General features: G+C 47.6%; 5 protein-coding genes across 5 annotated transcripts; 1 reads left to right on the plus strand and 4 right to left on the minus strand.

The window, feature by feature from the left end:
- Nucleotides 1–28: 28 nt before the first annotated feature.
- On the minus strand, nucleotides 29–1,359 carry I303_105296 (uncharacterized protein; the record flags this gene model as incomplete). The annotated part of the gene is made up of 6 exons (XM_018408549.1): nucleotides 29–155; nucleotides 245–365; nucleotides 459–631; nucleotides 725–995; nucleotides 1,070–1,252; nucleotides 1,332–1,359. 6 exons carry the CDS (start codon nucleotides 1,357–1,359, stop codon nucleotides 29–31), a joined length of 903 nt encoding a protein of 300 aa, XP_018262240.1.
- Nucleotides 1,360–1,999: 640 nt separating this feature from the next.
- Nucleotides 2,000–3,199, minus strand: I303_105297 (uncharacterized protein; the record flags this gene model as incomplete). Its single annotated transcript, XM_018408548.1, has 5 exons — nucleotides 2,000–2,102; nucleotides 2,208–2,298; nucleotides 2,405–2,583; nucleotides 2,716–2,962; nucleotides 3,046–3,199. 5 exons carry the CDS (start codon nucleotides 3,197–3,199, stop codon nucleotides 2,000–2,002), a joined length of 774 nt encoding a protein of 257 aa, XP_018262239.1.
- Nucleotides 3,200–3,963: 764 nt separating this feature from the next.
- On the minus strand, nucleotides 3,964–7,489 carry I303_105298 (uncharacterized protein; the record flags this gene model as incomplete). Its single annotated transcript, XM_018408547.2, has 11 exons — nucleotides 3,964–4,211; nucleotides 4,280–4,385; nucleotides 4,454–5,145; nucleotides 5,209–5,553; nucleotides 5,631–5,883; nucleotides 5,943–6,121; nucleotides 6,177–6,310; nucleotides 6,435–6,865; nucleotides 6,962–7,120; nucleotides 7,186–7,373; nucleotides 7,453–7,489. The coding sequence occupies 11 exons, from the start codon at nucleotides 7,487–7,489 to the stop codon at nucleotides 3,964–3,966; spliced, it is 2,772 nt and encodes a 923-aa protein (XP_018262238.2).
- Nucleotides 7,490–8,347: 858 nt separating this feature from the next.
- I303_105299 (uncharacterized protein) lies at nucleotides 8,348–10,160 on the plus strand (the record flags this gene model as incomplete). The annotated part of the gene is made up of 6 exons (XM_065969128.1): nucleotides 8,348–8,545; nucleotides 8,625–8,753; nucleotides 8,817–8,932; nucleotides 9,002–9,022; nucleotides 9,098–9,179; nucleotides 9,279–10,160. 6 exons carry the CDS (start codon nucleotides 8,348–8,350, stop codon nucleotides 10,158–10,160), a joined length of 1,428 nt encoding a protein of 475 aa, XP_065825200.1.
- Nucleotides 10,161–10,520: 360 nt separating this feature from the next.
- Nucleotides 10,521–15,228, minus strand: I303_105300 (uncharacterized protein; the record flags this gene model as incomplete). The annotated part of the gene is made up of 21 exons (XM_018408545.1): nucleotides 10,521–10,595; nucleotides 10,656–10,925; nucleotides 11,005–11,163; nucleotides 11,216–11,318; nucleotides 11,377–11,495; nucleotides 11,570–11,707; nucleotides 11,787–11,942; nucleotides 12,012–12,131; nucleotides 12,195–12,309; nucleotides 12,365–12,439; nucleotides 12,515–12,690; nucleotides 12,743–12,866; nucleotides 12,920–13,482; nucleotides 13,537–13,683; nucleotides 13,741–13,821; nucleotides 13,874–14,113; nucleotides 14,171–14,453; nucleotides 14,505–14,610; nucleotides 14,669–14,783; nucleotides 14,841–15,074; nucleotides 15,151–15,228. 21 exons carry the CDS (start codon nucleotides 15,226–15,228, stop codon nucleotides 10,521–10,523), a joined length of 3,477 nt encoding a protein of 1,158 aa, XP_018262236.1.
- Between the last annotated feature and the right edge of the window lie 167 nt (nucleotides 15,229–15,395).

Here is a 15,395-nt window from a genome sequence, read left to right on the forward strand (position 1 = left end):
ATCTAGGGTACTGGTGGAGCTTGTCGCCTTACTTAGGACAGTCTCCTGAACATTCCCATGACTCGGACAGACGAGAGATCCAATTCACATTGTCCCTGATTTCGAACCAAGTCCAAGTAAACTTCTTGTTTGTCTTCGTATCGTATAGATCGGTGCTGAGAATGATCAACGGTCCGTCAGTGTAGCAACCAGTGACGATATGATACTGGATCTTTGTCGTTCAGCGTTTTGAGAGAATACTCACTGGGCATTTATATCCAGAGACGATGTTCCCTGCAGTTTTGACGGCAGCACGGTGTACCATTGTTCGTCATTGTACGACCAGACACAGGCAGGTGAGAAATCAACCTCAATAATTGTAGTCCCTACAACATCCGCCAAGAATCAGTAACAAAATCGACAGCCCTTCATCTTACTACGGTTCACTGTACTGGTCACTTCAATTCGGACAAACTCACACAATTGAGCTTCATCATCAGGCACACCCCCATGCACATGGACCGTCATACTTTTTTGTCCCGTCAACATCTGCGGACCCAGACTCGCATTGGCTCCTCCGTAAAAGCCTGATTCATCCACGTAGGAATTCCCGCCTATTAACATGGCAGCTTTCTCTTGAGCTCCAGGCCACCTGCGACACACACAATAGTATTAGCTTTGACTTGCCGCCACTTCATGATAGCGCTCCGTTCAAGTTGGGGAACGAGCTGACTCTGCGACTCACCAATAATAGGTCTCTTCGCCCTTAGCGATACTGTTATGATTCGTCATATCGCTATACTTGGGAGTCACAGTCACAGATTTCTTTTCTGCAATGTTATACAATTCGACATCGGTCTTGTCTACCTCTCCGTCGCCTGAATTCCGTTTATCGTGTAATCGGGATGCAGGCGCTTTCTTCTTATCCCACGCGGACGCTTTCTGCTGTTTCAACGTGTACGGATCGAGAGCTGCTAGACCAGCTAAGCCGCATAAGATCCAATCATTATCAGGACCTAAGTAGTATAATTAGCTTGAGCGGCATTCTTACCACAGTTAATTCGGGAAAGATGTCATTTCATGAAGTCACCTTGATGGATATCTTGATACTTCGGTCCGGTCTTTTCGTCCCATAATTTGCCCTTGCCATCCCACTTTTTCTGCAGATTGAGATCCGAGTCCGACGGGTGTCCACTGAGAACATCGGCAGCGGAGATAGGCTTGTTCGTCGTATGACCCAAAGCGACCGCAGACGCCACAAGCAGAGGAAGAACTGCGCTCAATTACATTTGTCTCAGCTGATGTTCTTACACGCATCGCCGGGCGGTGTACGGTCTTAGGCGCCGACCTACTATAAGTGAGTTGCGCCGTCGTACTCATTGTCAGGGCTCTTGGGACACCTGTATAAGCGCGAGGAAATGCACGTAAACTGGAGAATACTGCAAGGGCAAACGGGAGTGGTCAGTACTTTAGTCACTTTATTAGAGTGGTGACAGTCGACAAGCACAAGGTTTCGGATATTAAGGACAAGATATTGTCATCTATATCGCCAGACTTATTTGCTTACAATATGAGGACCACGCGCAAAGCGGAAAATTGTGGAAATGGATGGATACTAAGTTATCCGATCTGGATCAATCAACGTTCATTGCTGGCTGTCCCTTCCATAGTCTCCTTGAGGAATAACAATTTATTGCTGATGCTGATGAAATGTTCCACGTCCTGTCCTTTGTCCACTTAGCGTGTTTACATGGCCACCGAGAATTATCGGCTTGTATCCTCAACGGAAGAGCGCCCTCCCTTTGTTTTTGGCGCGTATGATGGAGTCATGACAGCAGAACTGTCTTCCAGCGAGACCATTTGAAAGAACTGCATAATCAATGTTTGAGAGCAAAAATAGAGAGAGTGTCCATATGTCATAAGTATTGCACAGTAAGTTGCGCATCGCGTGAACTTGCGGATGAATGGCCGGAAATCATAACCTTCCGATTGAAGGCACATACAACCACCAGCGCCACACTCAGAGCGATTCTTCAAGCTTGGCGTACCAAGTAGTATGTTGATATACGTCGTCGAACGATTCAATCTTGTATTCGTGTTTGTCAGAATGATACGTCTCGATACTACGACAAATGACATATTGGATTCACCCAAAGTCAGCTTAGGGTGACCGGTGATCTGGACACAAATCACAGACCCAAAAAAATGGGGACTGATTTCAAACTTACTTCGTTCCTTCTTCAGTAGATAAGACTGTGATCCATAGATTGTTCCTCCATGGGCAAACAGGCGAAGTATTTGCACCATCAAGCACTTGGTCTGTGATACCATCAAAACAAAAAATTAGTATATTTGTAGCTACTCGTGCCGGACCCGTTTCGACCAATCTCTGGAAATTCAGGAGATGACTCATGGACGGACTCACGAAGCTCATCCCTAATTTGATCATCATCACCTTCCAGCTTCTTACTAGCGCCATCTTCGCCCAATAACATCTTCATGCCGACATCTGCATTGATCCCGGTCGGTATGATATAATCCTCAGGTGCGTATCCTTCTTCGTCAGCTATGACACGCGCAACATCTCCCAAAGCTCCAGGCCACCTAGGCGTCGCAGACATCAATTGAACGTCAACTACTAGCATCGAAGACGGTATAGCAAGCTTGCCGAATCGACTTTGGGGCAGATTGTTGCCTGAACCCATTGTATACAGCATTCAAGGGTCAGAGGCTCACCACAAATCGTCATATGCCATACTCCCATTCCCATTAGAGCCCACCATGACCTCCGAATACTTTCTCCCTTCGTATGTCTTCCAAGTATTCTCTTTGATATTCCATAATTCGACATTGGTATCGCTGATCGTTTGACCTCCTTGCTCAAGGGAGACACCAGGGAGTCGATCGATCAACTTTTTTTGGTGTTGTTCGCTCTCGGCAAGCCACGATGCAACGCAATACAACCAGTCCATGCCCATATCATCTGAGGCAAACAAAGTCCATCAGTCATATGCAGTTGATAGGGAGGAATAGGAAGTCGGGTCTGACTTCTGACTTCTGACTTACGCTGCATGACGTCGTCAACTTTAGGACCGACCTTACCCCGCCACAAGCTGATACCTCCCAATTCCCTCTTTAAGTCTTGGTTCTCCGTGAACTCTGTCGGGATGGCCAAGGCTGATGAGGAAGCTAGGAGGATAACCGCTGTATTTAGAAGCATATGAATCGCAGTATTTAGTCCAGTATGTCAGATCAACAAGCTGATAGAGATACAATAGTCGGGATTCCCTCAAACTAAGTTCTCAGACTAAGTTCTATATTCAAGGGTACTGTACGACAATCAAGCAAGAATTCCAGATTCTGAAAGGACGTGACTATATCAAGTTGGCTCATTACCTGCTCCGAGCAATTTAGTTGCAGCCTTATCGCGTCGATTTATTACACCTGGAGATGCAGTACCCGTCACCAAATATATACTCCACGAGTTTTGAAAATGATATTGTACTGGAAGCGCCACACCGAACCTTTCTTCAGTCAATCAATCAGTCATTCCGTAAAGATTGATCCTCCGTATCTCAAATTGGAGACCCTGTAACGGCCACGGGCACTGCTAACAATGGATCGCCTTTCAATAAGGACCATCGCAAGCAAACGTGACACGAACGAGCATCAGACTCAATCAGCACTCACGACCATGAACAGATCCATGACATCCTTTCACAACACACGAGCGATTAGTTACGCGACCTCCTGACAGTTGTCGTTCCGACCATTGTCACTCAGGACCCAAGTGATAACAGTCATCAGCCTCTGACCATCGACCAAGTCATATACCTAGTGATGTTGCGCGGATATTGCAAGCAAGTGTTGCAATCCCTTATACCAACCGGACTGATGTTTCATTTGTATATAATATTCATCTTGACCAATCCAATAGATACAATCGCAAACCAGATCTGGCATATGAAATGAAACGGAAACGGACTAAATAGCAGCCATAACCAATCTAGCACCTTGTTCATTCTCTGCTCTCACGCTCAATTCGAGAGTAACTCCATTGCCAGGCGAATAAGTCATTCGGCATCTGGCTAATACCTTTGTGGACTTTTCAGAATCGTTCGTTGGTATCACTAGACCGGACAAGTTCAGGGTGTGTACAGAGTTTGAAGCGGGAGTTTCGGTTCCTCCGAGCGGTAACATGTTGAGCACCTCTATCAGGGATTTACATGCGTCTAGATACCAGAACAAGACGAATCAGATCAGTAAGCAGCAAGAATTAAAGCCAGAAAATTGTACTCACCCTTCAAGGATTCCGAAGAGGACAGAGCGAAAGTCTCAGTCAGACTTGCCGAATCTGCCAATTTGTCCCATTCACTCGAGAATGTCACATAAGTGGGTGTGATGTACTGAGCATCAAGCGCAAGCTATCAGCAACAAGTCTTTCGCATTAGACGGAATGTGGGAGCAGACTCACGTCACCAGCACCGAGATCCAATTCTTCAACTTGATACTCATCGTCATAGCCCTCTTCTTCCGGTTCGCCTGAGTTCGGATCGATCTCCTTCGAGACAAATTTAAGCGTGCATCCGAAAGTTCCAGCAGCATAAGTTGCGGGGTCGTCTCTGGTGAAGGACACGTAGATGGCACTGGATCCGGAGGAAGCAGTCAGAGAGTCTATCGGGACAATGAAGTCCTCTGTCAGGCCTGAGTCCGGTGACGGCGTCATTATAACCGCTACTTGTTCCAGGACGGTATCGGGAATAGTATTTGAAACGTTGAACTGGAACACGATGTGGTCTTTGTATATATGCTTGACGGCGGACACTACATATTCGGTTTCGCTTTCGGTTAACTCGACAGGTTTACTCGATGAGCGCAAGACCGGTCCGTAGGATTCTAGTTCCGGTACAGCGGCCAATTGAGCAGCATACGACGAGGCTTGACCCTCGGAAGAGCTTGACGCTTGAGGGGTAGGTTCGGCAGCTTTCGAAGAGGAAGGGCCGGCGATATCCAAGGCAGATGGCCGGTTGTGTGCGATTTCAGCTGCAGCTGCTTCTTTGCTGACTCTAGGGATCGAGGAGACGTCGAAGGCTGAAGCGTGCTTGGTCTCGTCCTTGACATATGATACAAGCTGCTCTTCCAACTGACCAAGAGAGAACGTGGCCTCTACAATAAGGGAGGGAAGAAATCAGCGGGAAGCTACAGCAATGACTGGTAAGACGGGCCCACCTTCTCGAACGAAGACATCGGCTAACGACTTCTCCTCCAATACCTTGATGTACATAGCCGCACGGTCTCGAACTTCATCATCGACATCGTCCAAACATCGTCTGAGAAGGACATTGACGGACTTCATGACGGTTTTGTCATCGATGCAAACGCCGAATTTCGCAAGACTGCTGACGGCAGCGGCTCGGACGACGGCATTCTCAAGAACGACTCGGTTGTAGATATATCGGATGAATTTGGTAGGGTTTCGAGTTTTAGGGCCCTCAATACCCAGCAGATGCAGGATTCGGACAGATAGCTTGGTGAACTCGCAATCTTCGATGAATTCACAAAGGTGTGCGAGAGCTGCAGCGTCAAGCAATGTCAGTGAATACGTCGCTGACACGTTCCCAGCAAAGTTACTCGGGAAGAAGTTGACCTACCAGTCTCTCTGCAGTCTTTGATGAATTTGATCATGTCGAAAATCGCCTCCACAACAGCATGCTTGAAATCATATCCACCTTCATCCCTCAAAACACCAGAAAGGAATGAAAGCATAATTGCTTGCTTGGCCGGGAATTTGAGGCATAATGATCTGATGGCATCCACAACGATAATCTTGAATTCGTCGGTGATGTCAGCCATGAATGAGGAGATCTGCTTCATCAATCGATCGACCGAAGCTTCATTACCGGTCTATAACAGCGAGATGCGTCAGCTGACTCTCACGATACGGCCCCGGCAGATCAGCTTACCTTAAGTAAAGTAGTGATGGCATATGTCGCGATACTTCGGTTGGAATCGGTGATAAGGTTCTCGAGCTCGACGTTGACTGTAGCGACTGATTGCGGGAGGATCTGGGCGAGCTTGTTGAGAGTTTTGACGGCGGCGAATTTGATGACAGGTTTGGGAGAATTCATGAAGAGTTGAAGCACTGTATAAGGGGATAAGCGTGTTATCCTGGCGGAATGGCTGAGAGTCCACCTTACCGGCAACAGTTCTGTATAGATCTCCAGGTTGAACATCCCTCATCTCACAGATCGCTCGTGCAGCTTCGATGTTGACCATCTCTGACTTGTGTCGGAGGAGGGTTTCAAGGTATTCGTGCATCTGCTTTCGAACACTAATGAAGGGTCAGCATTCCGACAAGGCAAAGGCACACCCATAGGCGAGCGCGACGAGCCCAGACCAAGGCGAAGAACAAGGTAGAGCAGTTTAGACGGGCAAATCGTAGGTCATACACTCACTTCGGATCCTCATCCATCACCTTTCTAGCGAATCTGATCAACATGCACATAGCCATCGGGTTCTTGATAATTCCAGACCCTTTCGAACCAGATCCAAGCTGTTGAACCATCTTGGTGATTGCCATCCTATCCTTTTCTCTGATCAAATACAACAATCCCAAGGCGTGATATTGCATGATGTAGCTAGACGAGGCAACAGCTTGGTATCCACCTGATTGGCCTCCCGACAAGTATGCTGAAGCGTTGGAAGAGAAAGAAGATACGGATTTAGCGTTGACCGCCTCTTGAGCTTCATTTGACCATCGCTTGATGATTGAGGGCGAAAGGGGGAAGAGGTGGTAAGATGATACGAGTGAAGCAGATGAGATGGAGGACGATCTGTCGACCAAGGCGGATTTGAAGAATCTCTCGACCGATTGAACGGATTGTGCCTAAAAGCGGGAAAAGTGATCAGCTTCGTCCTGTTTATGAACAGACATCTGCTAGGGGCGAAATGGCATGTGTGATACTCGTGTCATCGGACTCACGTCGATGATTCTTGCCAAAGCTCTGATGGCATTCGGTCTATATACAACCTCCAAATTAGGCTGCATGTCCTTCATGATTGACGAAGTGACCATGATGACGTCTTCAGCGATTGTTGATAATTCCTTGATTACAAGATACACCATTTGTCGGAGGGCGGCCTGAGTTGTCGTCGGAATATCAGTCTTTGGCATACCCGGCACTTAAATCTGAGACCGTGACCCACATCTTTGTGTTGGAATAGCTTGGTTACTCCGAAGAACAACGTTGTGGCTTCTTGTGTCGAGAATGTCTCCCCCACGTACAACAGGTACACTATCCTAGTCAAGAGGGCACGGCATTTTCTAGGAGAAATAGGGGATTCATTGAAACACCGCGCTTCTTGTAAGATGGTGGACTTGTCGTGGTAGAACGCTATCCAAGAAGAGTACATTGGGATTGGTGATCAGCTTGAATGACATATACGATGTCGGAGCGAGAAAGGAGGACATACACATTCCGCCGGCCTCTTCATCCTTTTTGAAAGACATCCTGATGCAGCAGATCCAGCAGGTCGATGCAGGCGGATTTGGGGCACGTCAGGAAGTTGATGAGCTGTTCTGAGTAACAGATAAGTCGCGAACGTTTTTGCTTTCTTTAGCTAGACTGATTGCTCCTCATCAATGACAGCACGACGTTGGCGAGGGAATCCAAGACGCGCTCATTGACATCGTTGGGTGAGCATGGTACAAACGTGGCGGTAATAGTCGATGAAATCATCGTGGCAGATCTCTTTGGGTTTCTGAATGACTTATCAGTGCCGTCCAGATAATTCGCTATTCTGCGGACTTAACTTGCGGTCTATCCCGCTTTCTGGTGCTTAGATGAAACACGTTGTGGCGTCAGCATAGGTCTCGGATCAAACATTTAAGCTGTTCGGATGTTTTTTATTAGTGTGATTATAGGAACCATCAAGGGTTCTTTCCCCGCTCTAATCAATTTAGCGGTGAAGAAAACAGGGTCATCACCAATTTATATTTGTTTGTTGCACTCGTACGCGTTGATAGCATACGCAATGACCTCCACTTTTGCATAGATAAAACTTGGCATTTCGGGCATAGGCATACTCTTTTTACCTATGCACAGCAGCGATATAGTTGGGTATGAGATGCGATACTATCAAGCGGCTGCAGTGTTGACTTGGTCAAATCTATCATCTCTGCTCATTCGATAACCTTCTCTTCCACATTTACATTGCTATTGTAGATCAACAACCAGAGGGCAAGCCTCGTCCTGTCTTTTCTCTTTTTTCGCCAGCTTCATCCCCTTCCCGACCGCGGTCGTCAACGACGCACGACCTGTCATCCAACTCCTTATAATATCTTTTCTCGCCAATCGAATCAGTAATCATGCGGTATACCATCGCGTCTATAATCGCCTCAGCCATACTGACAATCTCGGCATCAGCAGCATGTACGCCCAGCTCAGTCGATACAGCGGGATTGCAGAAATTGATCACGGACGGGGGAGCGGGATACACTCTACAGCTATGCGCTTCGCAAGTGTACGAACTCAGTGAACAGCTCAACTACACAGCTGCAAATCAGGTAAGCTTTGTTTGACCGTGTGTTGTTCAGTCCAATCAGGCTTTCAGAAGGAGTGTCAGCTGATAGAGCTCCCAAATAGGAAATATCGACCGAAGGTTACCCGACAGACGATACAAGAGCAACGCTGAAGATGGTCGGATTCAATAAGACGACGTCTGTAATGGCTCAAGATACCGGACTGAATGGCGCTAAGCTGAAGAATATCCAAGTGAGCTATCGTAAACTTAACCGGAAGGACTAGCACTCATGATCCATCTCGGCGGGTGAGCAGATTAACGGAAATAGATTGGACAACGAGGATATATATACAGCTGGAGGAGGCAACATTGAATTTGGTGGTCAGAATCAGAATCAGGTGATTGAATACGTCAAGTCGTATGATCCTAGGTATGTTATCAATTTCAGCTTGATGTCATGATGTTGAGATCATGCTGATTTGATTTGGCCTGTATATAGGGGTTGGTCTTGCTTGCATCTGTAAATCGGTCTTTCCATCGAAATTATCGGACTCGAAGTGCAGCTGATTGATGTGCTTGGATTTCACCTTGACAGTGCGGAGGGTACTTTCAATTGTCTAAATATCACCGTGCAGAACAATGATATTGGTCCTTGTGGTCGAGACTATTTCCAGAATGTACGTGAGACTTTCACCCATCATATACACCCAAAAAACAAAATCAAGATTGCGCAAGCAGAGAAGTAAGCTGATCTTTCCTGTCTCTGTGCTTTTCAGTGGGCGGACGGCATTTCGCTCTCATGTGCGGACAGTCTCGTCCAAAACAACAACATCGTCGACGCCACCGACGGTGGTATCGTAGTTTTCGGTGCTCCCTCGTCCGTCATTCGCAATAATACCATCAACGTCAAAACTCGTACGATGTTAGGCGGTATCAACATGGTCGACGTCCTCCCCTGGCTCCCCGAGGGTAATTTCTCCAACACTCTCGTCGAGTCCAATAACATCTACGGGGGTTTCGCCACGCAGCTAGGAAACGATACTTTCGGATCTAACAACGCTAGTGCAATAATCAAAATTGGGATAGCCGTTGGTCCGAACGTTTGGTTCTCCGACGGTCGTTACGGTACCAACAAATCTACGGGCGCAATAATCAAGGATAATCTCTTCAGTGGTGCCTTTGCCTTCGGAATGGGTATTTCCAGTGCCGATAATTTCACAATCTCTAACAATTCTTTCGTCGGGAATACTTCGTTCATCGGGACATACGGACCTAATTGTACGACCGAAGCTAAAACGCCTCATCAGCCTGTCCCACTCCTTCTCGAACCTGACTCGGTCCAAGACTTGAATCTGACTTTACCGCCAGACTCGGAGTTCCAGTTCGTTAATGGCACGGCGTTGGGATTGACGTGCTTCATGCCTCCGACTTCTGGAGACTTCTGGCCATATGGAGAAGGATTCAATTCTGTTCCTTCACCTACGGATCCCGAGTCGACCAGTCCGACTTCAGGTGGCGGAGCTGGAAATGGGGCAAGTAGTAGTCCCGCAACTACCTCTAGTCCATCTAGCGGTGCGACAAGCCCAATAAGTAGCAGTCAAGGCTGGATATTGGGCAGTGTATTGGGACTGTTGAGCGGAACTCTCATCCTACTATAGGAGAAGGAGATGAAGAAAGAGGAAAAGAAAAAGGACAATTCGGAGCACCACTTGTATTTCTAGTATGATTATTGCGGAAGGAAGTGCCAAGTCAATACATATACCTTTATCATGGATACCCCAGCAAGCGATACCCATAGATGTTAGACATATACACTGTATTATGCATGTCTTCCATTGATCGTCATAAGTCGTTAGTCATATACATATACTCCTTAATACAACCCGCTTGCTTCTTCACTCAATGAGCTTTCTTAGAAGGTCATGCTCCGATCATCTCTTTATGCTTAGAATGCCAAAGTGCCCCTTTCAAAGCATAATCAGCTCGATTCGCACCGTGTGACCTCGATTGAACTTGACTCACTGATTGCGGTTCGGGTCCGCCATTCTGATCAACCTTTTATCTGGTCCTCCAACTTCGATACCAGACATGTCCTGAGTCACATCATCAGCTCGGCTCCCGACTAGCAGAAGAGGGACAGAATAGTCACTTACCTGTGGCGTGATGAGAATGAACTGTTTGTTATCGCTCTCCCTCGCACCGTCCATGAGGGACTTGGCAGCCACCTTCCTGTTCGCAGCATCAAGGAAGACATCCCATTCGTCAAGTGCCCTGATCGGGCACGGAATAGTGGACCACAAAGCGAGCAGGAGTGATACCGTCGAGAAAGACCTTTCACCGCCCGACAGCACTTTGGCAGATTTGTAATGCGATCTCTGCGTAAGCCCGCCATCCTCGTTCTCCTCGCGGGTCGTGGTGTGTATCTATTTGTACCGTCGCCCGGAATTGATTTAGCATTACGAGTGTTTGACATTCGCATGAAGGTCTCCAGCATCTACGCACGATCAAATGAAGTTTCTCTTTTTCATGATCAAATTCCAATCTGCCTTCCATGCCCCTCAAGCCCTCAAAGTGGATAAAAGCAGTCTTTGCTCTGATAGCGGTATTGCTTCGGTTGTCAGACCACCAACGTTGTCGAGCGACGATAGCGCGGTGGAAGATCTGTCCTGAGAAATGAGCGCTGAGACCGATTCAGCGGACGATGCGAGCTTACCTTGTTGATGCGCTTCATCTGAGCAATGTTCTGCCGCGCGTCATTGTGGGTTGTCTTTGCCTTTCTGAGTTCGGCCATAAGCTGACTCGTATCGACCCCGAGCCTGTTTACACGATTAGCCGCCCGAGCTTGTGCAAACTTGGTGACATGAGGCCTCTCACTGTTGCTCTGCTTCTTTGATGGAGGCTTCCAGGGTGTTTCTCTCAGATGTGAGGTCCTTGACACTTCGGGTGGTTTCGACTCTGATAGCGCAGAAATTTCTGGCTCTCTCGGTCCATTGCTAATATACGGAAGAGTTGGTTAGCGCTGACTGGGAGTATGCAGTTACGTGATGGGGTAGCACATGCCACGTACGTTGACTTCATTTTGTAAGACTGTGACCGTAGCTGCAGCTTGGTTCTTCTCTTGTTCGTAGGCTCTTTGTTTCCGACCGTAGTAATCCCTCTTTTGGATTACATCCGTACGTTGTTGAACTAAAGTAGTCAACAATTTCTGGACGTGCCGTCAGCAACAAAGACAAAAGTAAAATCGAGGGTTCAATGCACATCGATGAAGGCAGACGAGAACATACAGTTTGCTTATTTTTTTGCGGATCGTGATCGTCCACGGCTTTCTGTCGGTTGAGCACCTCCTGTTCATATCTAGTCATATCTTCATTCCTTCGCTGTCTTTCGTCCAGGAACTGCTGCAATTGCGACTCCTTATGCGCTATGATTCGAAGCCGATCCTGTGTCGGTCTCTGAGGGTCAGTCTCATCCCTAGTGCCGGATTAAGAGGCGAGCAGGCATAAAAGTACCTCTCGATCGGCTTCCCAATTCTCCATCTCAGTCGAAGATATCTCGGCAAGTTTCTCTCGTATCTCGTCAAGCCGAGCTTCTGCAGTCGGTAAACTATTTTGAAGCTTTTTGATGCCCACCTATCATAGGCTTAGGTCAGCACGACCAATCATGTATTGCACGGTATGCTTCGCCAAATTCACTGAGATTTCCTTCAATTCGCCATTCATATCTTGCACTTTCTGTTGAGCTTGCCGCTTCTGTTCGGCAAGCTCCTGAATTGCTGCATCGCACTGATGCAGATCCTCCCGTGCTCGTCTATGCAGGCGAAACGTCAGTCTAGGCGATCTACTCGTTGACGAAGATTACGTACTGAACCTCGTCTTTAAGATCCTTGGTGAATAACAAGAAGCCTTTCCAATGAGGGGTAGGGCCAGATTGTTTGCTCCTGCAAAATTGAGTCAGCATTCTGTTGTCAAGACAGAGCATGTTGTGGCGTGGTAGAACATGATCAGATACTGACGAAATTGTTCCAGAGATTTGTTGATGATCGGCTGAGTAGTAGCTAACTTGGTCCAATATTCTGTTGTTGTGCATACGCTTCATCTCGTTGTTTGCTTCCTGAACCGTTTTAGCCAGGAAAGTCCTCTCGATTCGATGCAGCGTGATGAGCAGGCGTAATACGTCTTGATTTTCGACCTGATCAACTAAGATTTAGCTGCAAATCGTGCCACACATGAAACATGCTTACAGTCAGTTTACTCAGGATTGTCGGACCAACACGGGCCAGATCTCCTCTCGAGAAGTCGAACACATCCCCATGATGCAACAACACCGCGGGGGGTTGATTTTGACCTGTGCCTGGTCGATAGCCACTGTACAAACCGATGAGCAATCTCGTGTACGCGTATCGGTTGGCTAGACTTACGTCCTCATATGCTTTTGGAGGATGGCGATGAGCGTGCTCCTGTCTTGAGGGTCCCTTACGGCGAAAGAACAAAGTGTATTGCCCAAGATGGACTGGACGATGTCCCTGTAGTAGTGGTCTTGGAGCTTGACGTACATGCCCAGAGGGCCGAGGGGAGGGGAATGTCTCCATCTCGTCCTGTCGATCTCCCTCATGACATTGTCTAGACCTTGTCCAAAAGCTGAAAGTCGATTTAAGGACTGACCTTCAAGATTGTTGATCTTCTCTTGAATGTTTCGGGCAATGTTGTTCTGCTGATCAATCTGATATTGTATGTCTTGGACTTTGGTCTTAGCAATTTTCAGATCAGAGGACTTTTCCATCAACTGCTGTTGTTTTTTCGGCTTGTCTTTTCTCATTCTACCAATCAGGTCCTCAAATTTGCCTCGATCATTGACTAGCTTGGCATGCTCATTTCGTTGAGCGTCAACATTCATTTTCAGCTTAGCGTCGATCTTAGCTTGAAGTATCCGTAACCCGCCGTGATCAGAATCGAGGTCCTCCTTTATCTGAGCGATATCGCTCTACAAATGAGTCACGGGTCAGCTAGTCAGTTTACTGGTCACTGAGCAACCCACATCGATGCCTATAACCTCTTGCTTTGCCTTCTTGACCCTGTCTTTGGCATCGGAGACTGCCTTCTGAAGTGGTCTACGCGCCTCATCGTGATTGCTAATTTCTTCTTCGGTCTTCTTAATCTCATCGGCCAGAACTATACTCTTCTTCTGCTCGACCGAATAAAGTGAGCAAGGGGAAAGCCGTGAGACAAGAATGATACACACCTCCTTACTGTTGACCTCAAGCTGAGCCTGATCAATTTTGCTCTCTTTTTCCCGCACCACTTCCTGCTCCTTGTCTCGCGCCTGATGCATGGTCAGCCAACACTCAATCACATAGGCGATTTGGGTGGCTCACTTTTTCCCTCTGAATCACAAACGCCCAAGCCATTTGATTGAGTATATCCTTGTATCGAGCCTTCTGCTGTACTATGGCTTCGGAAGCTGCGAGTCTGCGTCGAAGGACTACAATCTTCTCTTTCAGCGCGGGCACAGCGTCTTCCTGTCTGTGGATGTGAGCCTCGATTTGCTCGATGTTCTGTTTCGAACTTTGATACGTTTCGAGTAAGGTTGCCAGTTGGGTACCGGTCAGGAAGAACTACAAATGGCACGTCAGGCTTTACGTTCATTCAAATGGCGCAGACATGATGCTTACCTTGTACAGCGTCTGGGCGTCAGAGTTCTGCAAAAAACTTCTAGCTTGATCTTGCGTCAAGATTGTTAGAGGCGAGTCAATGGTGATATGGAAATTATCGCAGATGGCTGTTAATTCTGATCGTTTGCTGGCCAAGATCTTTCCGTCCTTGGAGGATTTGAACTTGTAGCCGGTCGATCCATTACTGGATATTGTTCTTTCAATGACAATATGAGGATCATAGACATCAGGTTTGAATGCTCGTGGGCCAGCATTGGCCATGACGAGAGTTATCACCGCTTTTCTGCAAGATCGTTAGCTTATGGTAGCGAGACCACCACCGGATGGTACCCACTCAGCTCCTTTCCGTATCAAATCCTTGAGACCTTGGCCCCGACCAGTAGTCATAGCTTTCCCGCCCAGCGCAACCGCTATAGCAGTAAGTACGGCAGATTTACCACCTGCAAACAGACTCGTCAGGCGATGGAACGCAAGAGAAGACGATGCATGCTGACTTACTGCCGTTATGACCAACGAGGAAGTTCATTTTTGGACCAAACTCAACGGTCAGATGTCGATGACACATGAAATCGACCAGATTGATTGACTTCAGTATGCCACCTTGGGATGTTGCCTGGACAATGCGTGTCAGCCGATGCCGCCAGGACTTAATAGAGGGCGAAGGATTTACCCCGATGTACCCTTTCTGTCGCTGCCTGGACTCTTCATACGCTTGTAATAGAGCGTCGTCCTGCCACTCGGCCTCTCCATCCTCTTCCATGGACTCATCCTCATCAGACGATTCTTCCTCTTCTGGATCAGACAAGGAAGCTGTTGAATCTGATCCAGTATCATCATTGACCTCTTCCGCATTCGCCTGTCGACCTTGCGCCTCGAGGCCTTTCTCAATCTTAACCCGTTTCCTCTGATCGGGTCCAAGCCATCAGCTGCCCGCGTACGTAGATATCATCAAGAGAAGATGGCATCTCGAGATGACTCACCTCTCTCGCACGAACATCCTCTCGCTCTTCGTCATCTGAATGCTGAGCTGGCGCAGGTCTCTTAAGGATCCTCGCCATGTTGAGGGAGCTCACGTTCCCACTACTGAGTTTGCTTGCAGCATTAAATGAATGGCTGAAGAAGGAAGAGATGAAGTTCAGAAAAGGAAATTCAACTTGTCATTCCGGACCTTGCAAAGAGTCGCGTCAACCACCCGAGAAGCATCGCGTCATTGCAACACACCGTG

Source organism: Kwoniella dejecticola, chromosome 6 (genome assembly GCF_000512565.2).
Source record: "Kwoniella dejecticola CBS 10117 chromosome 6, complete sequence".
NCBI lineage: Eukaryota > Fungi > Basidiomycota > Tremellomycetes > Tremellales > Cryptococcaceae > Kwoniella > Kwoniella dejecticola.